Source organism: Cercospora beticola, chromosome 2 (genome assembly GCF_033473495.1).
Source record: "Cercospora beticola chromosome 2, complete sequence".
NCBI classification, from domain to species: Eukaryota; Fungi; Ascomycota; class Dothideomycetes; order Mycosphaerellales; family Mycosphaerellaceae; genus Cercospora; species Cercospora beticola.
In genome coordinates, this window is record NC_088936.1 from 1,055,666 (window position 1) to 1,070,158 (window position 14,493).

Sequence of the window (14,493 nt, forward strand, 5' to 3'; positions counted from 1 at the left end):
CCTGTCGTAGTAAGTTGCCCTTCCAAGAGTTTGGCAGCACATGCGCTCAAGCTGGAGAAGTGCTTGAGGCGTCTTGGTATGGATGCAGCAAGCATATGAGCCAAGCCAGTGAGAGCTTCTCGGTGTGCTGTGGTTGGTGTACTATAAGCTCGCCAAGGCTGCACACATTAGTGCCAAGATAATGGAAGTGGCGTACGCCGGACTCCATCTTTGATATGCAATTTGACCTGTCGACTGAGAGCCTGTGACCGTGTGTGAACACTTTGGAAGAAGATAGAGCTGCATTTGTCCGGTCCCGATCGCCAATGTGAGAGAGGTCATTCAACCTGGCAGTACGCTGCATGGAAGTCGACTGTCATGTCCACAGGAGCTCGTGTGCCTTGAGGGCGTAGCTCTTCGTGACGCATAAAGCCGAAGCTATTAAACCGGCAAGCGCAGGCTTTGAATGCGCATCATTGCTGCAATCGCAGTTCGTCTTGCCCGTTGAGTGCTAACCTGGTCCGAAGGATGCTCTTGCGTGTCCGGAACCATGTCCCAAAGAGGAAGGTAGTGTGGCTAGCCAAGAGCATTTGCGATACGAGTGGAGAAGCGTCAACTTTCCAGCTGTGCCAAGGGAACGAGTACCAGAGGCATACCACATGACATGCTTCAGTGCAATCGTTGCGTGACAGAAGGATTTTCCCAGATGTGGCAACCATCACAAGGTTTTGATCCGTCAACCAGCAACGGCCAGCTCGATGTCCTTTGGTGGGATTTCCTTTCATGCTTCAGCACGTTGTGCTCTGCACAAGTGGATTGTGCATCATCTGTTCCCGCGGACTGTGGGGCTCTGGTATTCCTATGCAGAGAGCACTCGCCGCATAGTTCAGTTCGAGCTCGGCAAGCCGTCCAGGATACAGCACCAGATGCTTCGTTCCAGCGAACAGTTCTTCGTTATTGTATCGGGTATCGATCGCATCTGCCAACTCGATATGGATTGCACATCCGGAACCTCTAAAGATTTTCTCAGCGATCTCGCAAGAGTCCCTCAATCCGCATGTTGAAGCCCTTCGGCTTGGGAAAACAAAATCTTCCGGAGACAAATGTACCCCATTTTGTGCCTCAACAAGCACTCAGGTAGTCGGAGATGCGCCACCATAGTTGATGGGTCTGATCGAAGCAGGTGATCCAGATTTCGTCCAATGATGATGTGAGGCTTGGCAGTGTGTTCCCATGGCGGCCAGAGTCGTGAAAGCTATCGGTAGGTAGCGTTTCAGGAACGCAGAGGAGAGGGTACTCGCAGGTATTTAATCCACTGGAGCCTGATGAGCATGTTTGCGCATCCATGTGAGCTAGAGCAGTGCGCTTGCTTGGATGCCGAGTGACTAGCGCATCTTTTGAGCAGATATATGCTCAGACGAGCTTGGCCATGAGCAGCTGAATCTCATCTAGGGTCTCTGCAAATTGGACCTCTCCGCAACAGTGTTTCGAGCGATTCCCGATCAACGGATGTGAACGCTATGGGCGCTCAATGATGCTCGTCTGGAGGAACAGGTACGTTTGCCTTCCGATCACCCTCTTTGTACTCATCTGGCAACATAACTCAGTCCATATCGAAAGCACAACACGTTGAGCAGCAACTCACCTTTGTCTTCGTCCATGCCAGGCATCATGATCTGCTTCTGCAAAACTGCTCGAATGTGCATGATGAACACGAATATCCACATTATTACGAGCAAGATCGTCATCAAGCTTGCTACCCATAGGATGCCTTCGCTCTTCAGCTGCTGTCCGATCCTGGTTGTAGCAACAGTGAAGCCCACGTTTGGGAAAACAAACTAAGCTCAATGTCAGCGCAATCGGAGAACCTGCGGTAGTGGCACAGAAATGGTCTCCTGCTAGTACTTACAGCCCACCAAACAAGGTGAAACGACATCCTACTCGCTCCAGCTAGCACACTCAGCAGCGTGATGCAGAAGAACCAGAAACTCAGTGACCACAGAAACATGGCCACGAAATCTGCCATCGTTTGAAGGACCACGACCACGCCAGGTCTCTCCAGGAAGTATGCGTCTTGATTAGGCAACGCCTGGCTCATTCCAAGAAGCGCAAGCCCAGTGAAAGAAGGCGGCCCCACAGAAATGAACATTCCCGGTCTCAGGTTCGGTGCTGGCAGACCGAACTGCATGAGTCGATGAATATAGATCGCATAAACCATGATGCTGACCATCCAACCTAGTCCTTGCATCGTCAATCCTGCGAGAATAATTGAAAGACGGTGATGCACAGGCTGGTCACTGGCAATGGCGCTAGCAAGAGTTCCAGATAGCATAACAGGAAAGATTGGTAAGATCCAAGCTGGCGTCATACTTTGAATCGTCAGGCGATGAGGTTTGGCGGAGAACAGGTAAAGATATTGAAGGACTGCGACGAGGAACGTCACGGCAAGGTAGGTCCAAAACAAAACTCGGAGTGTCGTGATCAACCATTCTCCACCCTTGCCATCGCCACCTCGCCGCAATGTTTCCACACCATAAACCTGCATCCCAGTGACGATGTTTACGGCGGCAAGCCAGAATGTTGGGAAGAAGAGCGCCTCGGTGGGATGCATAAGAGACTTCCTTAATGTGCCCGGGTGTAAGATGAATCGTGCTGCGATTCCGGAGCAGAGTAGCAGGAAAATTACAATGTCGAATACATAAACGACTTTGCCAATCGTGATGAGGCCTGCAAACTGATGTGGAGTCGCGCGCAAAAGCAGAGCGATGCCGCCTGTGCTCATGGGAAGTGTAAACCAAGCCCAGGTGAAATGCTGAAGGCGAATGCGAAAAGGCACACTTTTTCGGGTTGCCATACTGTCGATCTCGTTGTTTGCGCCCTCGTGGTGGGATTTCTGGCCGGCAAGTGGTGATTGTGCTCTGGGCTGGGCTCGCGAGTTGCTGTGCAAGTCCAGCCGCGATGACTTCCATTTCCGCCACCACAGGGATTGCTCGTGGTGACCCATGGCCGCGTCTTATCGAAAGTATTGGCTAGCAAGTGCAAATTCTCATGCTGGTATTTTGTATACGACCATTCTTGTTTGTTTTTTCGAGGCTGATAAGAAGAATTGGTGGCTGACTGAAAATGGTCATCGAGCCATGCTGTATCAAGACAACCTGAGAACTTGTGCCTTCGGGATGACTTTTGTATCCAGTTTTCGCAAGTCTCCCAGACGGCGATGCCAGTGAGTGCCAGAGCTTCGTTGTGAGATATGAAACAAGGTTCCCGGTCCAGTGGTAGAACGATGCGGAGGATCCCGGAACCTACACGTGCCTACCCTTTCGACCAATGACGATTATTGTTCGCGCCTGCGAATCTGGAGTGAGTCTCTCCGACCAGCTTGGAGAAAAGCCAACATTGATGAGGATGGAAGTGATGGTAAGAAGCAGTTTCGACACCAGCTTGATTATGCAAAGTTCGTGAAATGGTTATGACTAGTCCCAGCTATGGTCGTCCGTATTCTTTCGTCCCACTGCTTTCTCCATCCGCCGTCAACCCCTATCCTCATCGACTTGTGCCTTTCTTGCTGCTGACGCGCTGTAGATGCCAAACATTGCTCGTGCAATTGAGTGTGCTCTCCGGGATAGCTGTTTGACTGCAGCTCAAGCAAGACTCGACCCTCCACGGCGTGGCATTATTGGAGATACCTAAAGCTGTCGAGCACGTCCGTTGCAGGCTTGCAGCTTATGGTGAGCTTTGCGTACAGACACGCTGCTTTGCTTCGATGTGATGCAAGCTGTGAGCTCAAATGGCAGCACGAGTCCTGCATCAGCGTTACAGTAGAGACTGCACCCTCAGACTCGGATGTGCAGACCATTGAAAATGCCGGCACTACACCTCTTCAAGTCGGACAAGTCCTATACAAATCTCTGACGGGATCGAAGTAGCGAGAAGCACGTATCGCTTGCGTGGTTTCGGGATTGGACTGCGTTCGGCTCAGTGCTGGCTCCACACAAGTATGCTCACGCTCTTCCGTCTGATCGTCGAGGTCCATATCGGGTTCGGTGTGCTGGGGTTCGGGTGAGGCATCAGAATGGGAGTCAAGCTCTCCACTCCTTCGCATGCGACATCTGTGGGAAGAGTGCACATTTCGGCCATCACGATAGCGGAAGACGTGCCACACTACCACAGTGTCAGTTCACGATTGGCTCTCTTTCGATCCTTGCGAAGTGGAGCTGTCACTGACACAACCAGCGAATGATCCAGTTGTCCGAAGTCTCGTCATCGGAGTCCTGACCGAGAGCATAAATCATCTTCGTATCGGAGCGGGCCCGGTGGTATATGCGCGCTACCTCTCTATTCAGGACATCTTCGTCTATGTGCTTGTAGGCGTATGGCGCCTCCACCGACGGATCGCCTCTCAAGTGCGCAGCGAGACCATTGCGATCTGCGGACAATCGATTCCAGCCCTCAACAGCTTCAGTCTGTCGGAATGCTATGAGCATGCCATGAAGCACCGACTATTCTGAGTTCCCGTACCTTCATGTTGGAATAGAGCCGCCGGTGAAGCTTGTTCCCATCGCTCAGACCTAGTCGCTCGAAGAAGCGCTTCTTTGGCTCAGATTGTGCCAGAGACTTCGCCATGGGAGCCATGACACGTGCCTGACACAGACCACAAGTAGGGACAACCGCTACGTCGTGGATGCTCGGGGGGCCACTGAAACGATATGATCGAAATACATAGGCTCGAAGTTAGGCCTATCCGGTGCGTTGCATTCATTCAGCGCACACCTACCAGACCACTCTCGATCTACCGCTACAGGAAGCCCCGAGGCTATGTTTATAGCATGGAACTCCAGACCACCCCTTGAATGTCGAGATTTGGCCCCGACGAGAGTACCGATCGAATTTTCCGAAACCCCGATCTAACTCGCGCAGCAAGTCTGAAAGAGTTGGGTGACAACATGGTTTCTCTTCGTGCTTGCACATGCCCTCTCTGTGTGTGCGAGCTTGTTCACTGATCAATAACGCACAGGTCATTGGACTCCTTCATCAAGTTGGCGACCAAAGCTGGGCCAATAGCAGTGGAGTATCGCACTTGTGACCCGAACTGGCATAGCGCAAGTGTACGTGAATAATTCACCCTGTAGGGTTTCAGTTCAGCGGACGCTGCCAGGATTCACAAGCATAGCCAAGACAACATCTGCACGCGAGAATCTATCGCTCGATCAGCATCCGCTATTCAGTGCTAGTCCGAGGATTGATCTCTGTACGCTATCAAGGCTTGAAGGCGCCTTTGCATGATGCTCTTTACTTCAAGTAACGACAGATCATATATGTCTGCTGTGCAAGTGGGCACTTTTTTGTCGATTTAGCAGCCTCACCTCACTGTCAGTCTATGACAGGAAGGTCATGGATACGGACTGCGGATGGCATCTGCGTTCAATGTTCAACGGAATAGCACAACGATACTGTTTGCATCGAGCGACTCCATGATCGACTTACCACGGAGCCTGACCTTCAAGCAGTACAGTCCGGCCGTTCTTTTGCCAGGTTCAGTCGACATTCTGGCCTGTGCGGGTCTGTCCAGTTTCATCAGGCCGAGTCAACAGACGACCACATTCGCAGAGTAACATATCACTTTCAAATATGTCAATAATCCAATATCTGCTTGCTGCTCAAAGCAGCCTAGCAGCACAACGACACAGCCTATAAACCCAACGCGAACTTTCTCGTGCTCTATCCGGTGACAGAGGTAGCTTTCAGTTCTCCCGCCTCCGTGGAGGAAACATCTCATGCGCTACCCGCGATTATAGCCTGAAAGAAGCTAGCGTGAAGAAAAACTTTTGAGCGTCGTTCGACCACTCCGTGCATCCCATGGACCGAAGCCGCGGATTCCTGAAGTCAGATCAGATCAACCTTGAGGTGCTAGAACGTGATAGGGTCGTTTTTCTGATTCGGGTTCAAACGCTGTCCTTGATAGCATGATCACAGGAGTTCTTGTAGTCGAGGATTGTCGAGCCAGCCTGGGCCACACAGGAATTGCGTAACTCTGAGGAGTTTTTGTTCAACGAGCGATTTCGCACCTGGAGTGGTCTATGACTTGTGGTCCAACAGCGGCGAGGGCTGACCTCAGCTTCCCCTTAGGATCCTGTTCGCATTCGATTTCATCTGAGTGCTGGCCTTTGGAGAGTGCGCAATAGCCATCAGAGGCCAAGTTAAGAAGAAAACACTCAGAGCTCTGCTTGGTCCATTTGCAGGTTCGCTTCTCCCGTCCCCAATATCAATGGCTGCAGTGACTTGTTCCCAGAGCTGGTTGATGCAACGAAAGACTGCCGCTCCACTGCACAGATTCGTCAATTCTTCGGATCTTCCAGTGCCGGTCGTCAGCTCGAAGAGTAGCTGTAGGAGGTGTAGCCCGACTGTGAGGTATAGACTCTTTGCGATAGCTACTGACTTCGCGGAAGTCAACCCTATCAGTCCATTGAATGCTGTCCGTCGGGATGCGCAGCTACCGTTCCAGTGAATGCATGAAGTGGCGCAGATGAGTTCGTCAAACACGCCGAATGTTTCACTGCCCAGACGTGCGACATTCTCGGAACTCTCGTTGCGAGAACGACTGGCTGAACGTAGCTGGCCCATGACTACAATCGCCCTTCCTATCGATGAATCCAAAGCGGCATGGTATGTCCACGTATTCCATTTGGCACCGAACTCCGTGAGAAAGCAACCAGGATCCATGGGATTTTCTGAGCTGAAAAACACGATCAGCTACGAATGGTGAGTACACGCTCTGCAGGCAAGTCTTGAATCGATGAGACTCACCCCAATGTGCCGGCAAAAGACGAACAGTTCGCGATCGATCTCGTTGTCGAGTCCTGTCTGTACTCGGTACTGAATCAGTGATTGAGCGCCCGCGGCATGGGGGCATAATCCTCCAATTGTACGCATTTCGGCTCCGGGTAAGCTTCGCAGAGTGAACTGAATGGTTGTCAGTACAGTCAGCGGGCTGATGAACGTGGCACACACCGTAAAGAAGCCCGTGAGGAATACAGCCATGAGTACAGAGTCGTCTCTAAGCTCTCCGGGCGATTCCATCGCCTGTCGCAGACTGGAGATACATGTTTTATATGCTCGCCTCGCATCTGTCAGAAGTCCCGGCTGGCGACTCTCGATTGCCGCATTGGCAAGTGCAGCAGCCTTGAGCGCATGGGAAAAGCAAGCGGCGGGATGGCCAGCGTGGAGCTGCGGAAGTACATCGAAAACCATGATACCGGAGCTGTCCGAAAAGGAACCAAAAAGCGCAGAGATACAGTACACCTCAGCTTCAACATCGATGCGATACATCATCGTGCGAAGGAGCTGCGACTCCATCTTCTCTGCCCTGCGTTTATCTCGTCGTTCAGCCTTAATTCTCCTGACTCTTTCTGCTACCTGCGATGCTGCACGCGAGTTCTGCTCTCGGTGGAGCACGTCCCAAGGATCTGGATAGCCTGGGCAGTCTAGCTGGAGACGTACGCAACGCAGACACGCAGGCTGCTGCATATCATACTATTCCGAATGTCAGCTAGTGAATTCTCGACTTTCCCATTTGCTGTGCATCTGTACCTTCACTTTCGAGTCCCTGCAAGTTGAGCATCCCAATGGAGGTCTATCCATTTCCGGCAACCCACTCAGGCGAAAAGCCAGAAACAGTAAGAAAGCTCAAGATCATCCGTGACAGCATGTCTTTGATTGTGAAGGTGACGGCCGAATGTCCACGGGTTCAGCAACGAAGACCCATGCTGATAGAAATGGTAAATAAGCCTTCCAACGCGAGTCAAGCAATATAGGCTTCATCGGACAAACCCTACAGACAGCGGGCTTCCTAGTAGACGTAGTTCCTGGTGGTCTGAATCTTAATTTAACGCACACATCCGCCCTCCGACGCTTCGGGAATATGTACTGCAAGCTCGGTCTGGTCACTTCTCGTGGGGCTCACTGTCGACTGCTTGGTCTTTGCTCTGACGAGCAAGCAAGTGAGCAGGAACTGCAGGGCCTTGAACTTTTCGGGATCTCTCCCTGGTTGTCGGTATGCGACTTTGGAACACGAACGGCGAACGGATAGGGGAGCCGCTTGTACGTCGTGCAATATCAACAAGTATCGTGACTCAGGAGTCTCGGCAGCAGGGATCTGGTGCTGGGTTGGGGTCTAGCTGTCGGTACGTGCACTAGGCTCAGTTGTCAGATGAAGTCATGTCAGTAGCACCACGTAGAAATTACCCATCTTAAATAGCTCGTTACGCCAGCGAGGCGCTTCTCGTTACTACCACAGAATGGGCGTGTCTTCTTCCGTCGCGTTTTGGAAATAGCGGCTCGTGAACCAGGCGATGGTCCCTTGGTTGCTCATAAGCCAGTGCACAGGAGACATGTTGGTTCAACGGCTTGGCTGCCATAACCCACGTACTTGAAAGGTGAGTGATGACCCTAGATCAATGGAGCTCTTCTCCGCGGATCTTGACGCGCTTCCCTCAGTTCTTCACACTCACCAGAGGCACAAAACCAAACGAAGAACCCCCTCTGCGAAGCTCAAACTGTAAGCGAGGCTTCGAAGACAGTGAACGGAAAGCGTCCCGAGATTTCTGGATGTGGCGAAGCCAGTCTCTAAGCAAGCCTGAGATGTGCTCGGAACTCAGCGCACTAAGCAGGATGTCAGTTCGCAAAGAGGCTATGAAGAAGATTGTGTCTGGCAAGTCCAACATACAATGGATTTCAGTTGCGTCCGCCAAGCAGATGATCAATCGCGTGGTGCCAGAAATCGTGACCAAAACATCCATATGCTTGCACGGTGTCAAAATTGGGGATAGGCTCCATCAGTGCAAAACTCGAAGGCACCTGGAGACTAGCAGCACTGCTGCCTAGATCTTGGACAGGGTTTGACATCGATAAATGCTTCCCTGGCCGACACACATCGATAATGGGGCTTTTTGTATGTTGCAGTGCTTCACTTGACCCGACTCTGCAATGGCCTCTCTCAATCTGCTCCTCGCCAGACTTCTGGCACTATACCAGCTCACTCTCGGCCTCAGCTCAGTCATATGTCCTCGCTGGACAGCAATCAACATTTTCAACCTTTCACCAGCTCGAGTGAACCCTATCGCGACTCGGATCGGAGGCTCCAGAGACCTGGTTTTCGGAATGGCCCTTCTCCTGTACATGCATGACCTTCGCGTCCGAAAGTTGCTCTCTCGATGCGCAGCATTGATTAACGTTGTGGATGCTGGCAGTATGGCCGCAACTTATTGCGAAGGAAGCTTGGAACGGGAAACCGCCTTTGCAGGTGGGCTGGCAAGTGCGATTGTGGCGATGGTAGCGTTCTTGAGCGCCGCATGACCAGTCGCACGAAGAGTTGAGACTTAAAAAGGTAGGCCAGGAAGTGCACTATTCGCATGCCCTGGGCGTTGCTGACCTACCCCAAGGCAAGTTTGGGTGTACGTAGAATTGCTGTACGCAGAAGAAGGGCGTGCATGCGGGCAGGCGATGCTCGTTTGCCTTGGAACGACCCCAGAATATTGACAGTGAGCGGCACCCACGTGAGCTGAGCAACAATATCGATAAGCAAGACCTCGCGAGATGCACCAGCTATCCTGCACGACGATACTCCATTGCGACGACGGCGATGCTAGTCGAGGGAGAGCTCTTGACTCAGATATCACCTGTGTTGACGCCATTGACAACGCCGTCTGCCGGTGCCTGGCTGCTCTTCTGCTCTGCATCAATTTTCGATTGTCGTTCAGCCCTTTCGCTGAATCTGTCGGAAAACAGGTCGAAGTGCTGTCGCATGACAAGGGTATATTTCACAAACTCCTCCATGCAGTCTACGACTCTGTCCCGGTTGCCAGATGGCATGAGACGACTGCCGCCTTCTGCCTCGAGGAACGCCGCCTCATCTGAAGGATCGACCGCATCGGTGAACTGCGTGTAGGCCTTTGGAATCGAAGACTGGTTGGGTATCGCGAACATGCGCATCCAGCGTCCCAATATGCGAAGACTGTTGACAGAATTGAAGGATTGAGAGCCACCAGAGACTTGAAGGACTGACAAGGTGCGACCTTGAGTTGGGCGAACGGAACCAGCGCTAAGAGGCACCCAATCGATCTGATTCTTGAACACAGCAGTGAGATTTCCGTGTTGCTCTGGCGAGACCCAGACGTGGCCATCACTCCATTTGCTCAGGTTTCTCAATTCCTGGACTTTCTCGTGCTGGTGTTGCACATCATCTTTGACGGGCAGGCCGGCGGGCTCGTAGAAGCGAACATCGCAGCCTAAGCGGAAGAGGATGCGGGAGCACTCGTAGGCGAGTAGTCTTGAATATGACCGGGCTCGGAGGCTGCCGACGAGGACGAGGACGCGGAGTCTTTGGCCGTGGTTCTGCGCCAGATCGGCCTCGACCAGCTTGAGCGCTGTGCTGAGTTCTAGTTTCGAGATCCAATCGCTGTGAGTCAGGTCTTCACGCAAGAGGAAGGGCCGGTATTTCTCGCGTATGGCCGGGTGGTCTTCTTCGTCGGAAATGGCAAGAGTCCGCTGGTGGTACGCCGGATCTGGAGGAGGCACGATGGTCTGCCGAAGGACCTCGGTGTTGTTGAGGTCGCCGTTGATTCGGACAGTCGGCGCCACGGACATGGCTGGTCTTGCGTAGTGCGAGAAGCGATAAGCGGCTGTTGTTATCGGCGGTTTGGGAGAACGGAAGATCAGAAGGCGGTTCAACATGGAGGAAGCGACAGCCAGTCAGGTGGATCGACAGAGAGATGGTCTCCAAGCACCTTCCACTCCGAGTCTCTGTAGCGAAATTTTGTTCGTAGTGCCATGGTGTCTGGTGGCAAGGAAGACGCCACTTGCAGAATGTCACTAGACGACATGTCGCCAGCCAGGAAGCTGGGCAAGCCGAGATTTCATGCGCCAAGAGAAGCTCGGATGTTTCATCAGGTCTTCGTCTTTGGCAGACACCCCATGGATACATGTGCATCTTGGGAGGTTGCCAGGTTGAGCAATCTGAAAGATAACGAATAGACGACACCACTCTTCATTATTTGTATAATATTGTACAATCCCGGGTATCATGCCAAACAAAACGCCAATGTAGCCAAATGCCAGCAAGCCACGTCACCAGTAAGCAGCAAGCAGCAGCAAAAGGCCATGTTCCCTTCAACGCTCATCGCTTCATATGCTCCCATGACTCGTATACTGCGAGCCATTCATTAATTTGCGTTGCGGCACTTCTTCTTCTCCCTTCCTTCCCTATGTTGCGCACATGCAGGCATGTGATAGAATGTTGATGTAGCTTCCTTTCTCTCCCGTCTCCCCCAAAAGCAAACGCCTCGGCCATGCTCGAAAATATATCCTTTTCCCTTCCTAGTATTATCGTACAGGTGATGCAATGCGAAATATTCGACAATCGAAGCCTTTGCCGGTAGCTGGCTCGTGAGCTGTTGGCGTAAGTGAAATTGTTGGCTTTACTGTGAGCTCGCCTCCATGGCTTTCACTCTTGCCAGGACCGAAGAGCCTTTGCGCTCAGGACTGCCTCGCTGCGCGACGTCCTGAGACTTGCGTGTCGGAGACAACTGTACAGACGCCTGCAATGAACCGGTACTCGTCCTGATCTTGGAATCTTGCTTTTCAGAATCTTCTTCTATTTTGCTGTCTGGAACAGTCGTTGGGGTAGTGGGCCTCGCAGGATCCGTGGCTGGCTCCGCGGTCTCCTCAGTTGGCTTCTCTGGCGCTTCGTTTGACTCTGTGCTCTGCTTTGTGGCCGCGGCAACATCTTCGGTTGGCTCTGTAGTGGTCTCGTCGGCTTTGGCAATCTCCTCTTTGGCATCCTCGAATGGAGTAGGCGGAAGTTCTTTCTCTGCCCCATCCTGCGCTTGCGAGTCCACTAACGCTTGCCTGGCAAAATCATTCTCCTCGATCGCGTTCTGCTCGATCTCCTTTTTCTCGTCATTCGCATCAGTAATGGCAGATGTCGAAACCCGCACACTCGGCGTTGGTCTCTCCTGGAACACATCGTTCTCGGACTGTGGTGCATCCTTGTCAGCGCCTTCTGGAATGTCATCAAGACTTTGACGACCGCTTGTGGATCCTCGCGTTGACCCTGGCGCGGATCCATGGGCTGAGATAGGCGAAGGAAGCCCACTTCGCGGCAGAGAGGCGAAACATGGTACAACGCCTCCGCCAAGTCGTGCCCAGAACATGCGTTCACGCAAGCGAACACTCTCCTCCCATGCGGCCTTTTGGTCGTCTTCGCTGTCGCACTTCCAGTGTCCGTCGCGCACCATGCGCAAGAAGCCAACGAAATCGCAAGTAGTCCGGACTCGAGAGGTGCAAAAGTCGCAGAGCGGCTTGGAGACGTTGTCCTCCTCGGACGTTAAGAAACGATGTCTGCGCACGTATTGTTCTTGCCGTTTGCTCTCACCACATAAGGTGCAGGCGAAATAATGTTTGTTCTGCGGGTATGGCTCGACGTTCAACGTGCCTGTCACCAGTGATGCAAGTACGGTCCTTCGGCTCAAGAAAGAGAGACCTGGCGCTAGGTCGAGCCTCAGTGTCGGTTCGATATCCTCCGTCAAAACCCGCTTATAGAATTTGCTGTCCTTCAAAGGTGGTATCGTGGCAGCCGCGTTGTGATATGCCGTAGTCGGGCTGGTCTGACCGAAGGAGAAGGCGCCTGGCAAATTTGGCGAAGAGGACACAGAGCCGTACGCAGAGTATAGCTGGGTCGAATTCGTCGCTGCACCCGTCTGATTGCTGTTATTACGAGAATGAGCACCAAGACGGCGGGCGAGAAGCAGCAAATCCTGGAAGTCTTCGAAGGCCTTGGTGTCGTTTCTCAGCACCGGGTTGATGAGCGAAGAGAAGTGGAGTGGGTGCTCAGGCGACTGATCAGCCACGCTTTGCAGAGAGGGAGACAGCTGCAGCGGCTCGAGCATGGCGTGTTGCGTGGTAACGGGCGTGGAAGGGACGCTCGGTTCTCGGGTTCCTGGCTGATCACTTTCCAGCTTCTCCATGGAGCCCTTGAGATCGGTCAACTGTTCACGCTGCGCAGCCATGAGCTGCTCATATTCTTCCAACTGGCCTCGGAGCTGCGCGTTTCTCTTCTCTACAGCTTCCGTGTCTTTGCGCGCAGCAGCCACCATGGTGTTCGCCTCTTCGAACAGGGCAGTCGTCAGATTCTCCAATTCGCCCTCCACCTGCTTCTTGCCCTTTTCCGCTTCAGCTCGCGCTATTCGCTCGGCGCTCAGCTCCTTACGCAGGCCGGCGATAATCTTCTGCATGTCGGCCTGGCGGACTAGCACTCCGCTGCTCACCAAGGCCTTGTGTCGGTGGTTCTCTTCTTCCAGCTGTGCCACCTTCTTCTTCGCCTGTTCCAGCTCATGTCGCGTCTGCTGCAGTGAATCATCGAGGTTGGTTTGATAGTTGATCGCGTTGACCAGTTTCGTGCTCAGCATGGCCACCTCGGCGCTGAGATCCGGATTGTAGGAGGAGTCATTGTCGTTCGTCGCGGGCGGGGTCTGCACGGCGTGCACGGGCGAGGGTGTTCGCGTGTCCATGACGGCGTCGTCTCGCATTGCGGGCATCGGGGCGTGCGGACTGGCTACCGCGGCCATCCTCGTGTCATGGAAGTTGGGCGTCGAGTGTGTCTTCGTCAGGCGATTGGCGAAGAGACGTGAGCGGAGGGTGGAGACGGTGGAGGTCGTGGGCGGTGGGTTGGGCGTGGCGGAGCGCTGCAGTTGCGAGGTTGGTCTCAGGAACTGCGCGGCAGAGCCATGACCGGAACTCAGTAGGAAGCTGTCGGGTTCTGGGGTCAGATGTCTGCGGACGCAGCGGGTCGGAGGTGCAACTCACTCCAGCTTGGCGGCGACGCGGAGACAGCGGGTGAGAGGTGGGCACCGTTGCGGTGTTGCAGACGGTATGGCCTAGCGCTCGCTCGTCGGGCGTCGGTCTCGTCGTCGTGGGCGTCGCAGCAGAAGGGGCAGTTCGGCCTGGAACACCGCCACACACAGCACGTGTTCAGGTGGTGCGCCGCTTGCAGCGTGTACGCCTTCGTCTCGTCGCTTTCACCTCGCGTCTGGCCCACCGGACATGCCGCCGTATTTGAAGGGTCGAGAGGATTGAAATTGGAGTCGCCGTACAATGATGAGCTGCCACTGCCTTACGCGCGCATGGACAGGTCCGCCGTTTCCAGAGGCTGGGCGCCACCGGATCATCCCCGCCACCACCTCCCCTGCCCCGACCCGAGACTCACTGAGCCGCATCAAAATAGGCTGACGAGATGAGAACGTGTGTCATCTGAATCGCCGCCCATTCCCGACTGCTGTCTACCGTGTCATCTCGAGCAATGCTGCCCATGTTCAGGCGTATACAACTCTCGTCTTCTGCTGGCATCTCATTTACGCCGTTGCGACGTTCATCTCTCTGCCAATAACAACGCCCACAACAAATTTCACCGCACTGCACACTCTACCAGCAGTATCCCATTTGTCACACTTTTGCAGACGAGCA

The 14,493-nt window shown here is 53.4% G+C and overlaps 5 protein-coding genes across 5 annotated transcripts; all 5 read right to left on the reverse strand.

Moving 5' to 3' along the window:
• Positions 1–1,507: 1,507 nt before the first annotated feature.
• Positions 1,508–2,983, reverse strand: RHO25_002444 (uncharacterized protein; the record flags this gene model as incomplete). Its single annotated transcript, XM_023598021.2, has 3 exons — positions 1,508–1,569; positions 1,625–1,817; positions 1,889–2,983. 3 exons carry the CDS (start codon positions 2,981–2,983, stop codon positions 1,508–1,510), a joined length of 1,350 nt encoding a protein of 449 aa, XP_023456169.1.
• An 876-nt stretch (positions 2,984–3,859) lies between these two features.
• Positions 3,860–4,611, reverse strand: RHO25_002445 (uncharacterized protein; the record flags this gene model as incomplete). Its single annotated transcript, XM_023598022.1, has 3 exons — positions 3,860–4,140; positions 4,205–4,442; positions 4,498–4,611. The coding sequence occupies 3 exons, from the start codon at positions 4,609–4,611 to the stop codon at positions 3,860–3,862; spliced, it is 633 nt and encodes a 210-aa protein (XP_023456168.1).
• Positions 4,612–6,090: 1,479 nt separating this feature from the next.
• Positions 6,091–7,617, reverse strand: RHO25_002446 (uncharacterized protein; the record flags this gene model as incomplete). The annotated part of the gene is made up of 4 exons (XM_023598023.2): positions 6,091–6,729; positions 6,784–6,939; positions 6,988–7,509; positions 7,567–7,617. The coding sequence occupies 4 exons, from the start codon at positions 7,615–7,617 to the stop codon at positions 6,091–6,093; spliced, it is 1,368 nt and encodes a 455-aa protein (XP_023455100.1).
• A 2,025-nt stretch (positions 7,618–9,642) lies between these two features.
• Positions 9,643–10,620, reverse strand: RHO25_002447 (uncharacterized protein; the record flags this gene model as incomplete). Its single annotated transcript, XM_023598024.2, has 1 exon — positions 9,643–10,620. The coding sequence occupies one exon, from the start codon at positions 10,618–10,620 to the stop codon at positions 9,643–9,645; it is 978 nt and encodes a 325-aa protein (XP_023455099.2).
• An 830-nt stretch (positions 10,621–11,450) lies between these two features.
• RHO25_002448 (uncharacterized protein) lies at positions 11,451–13,559 on the reverse strand (the record flags this gene model as incomplete). Its single annotated transcript, XM_023598025.2, has 1 exon — positions 11,451–13,559. One exon carries the CDS (start codon positions 13,557–13,559, stop codon positions 11,451–11,453), a length of 2,109 nt encoding a protein of 702 aa, XP_023455310.2.
• Positions 13,560–14,493: the final 934 nt, after the last annotated feature.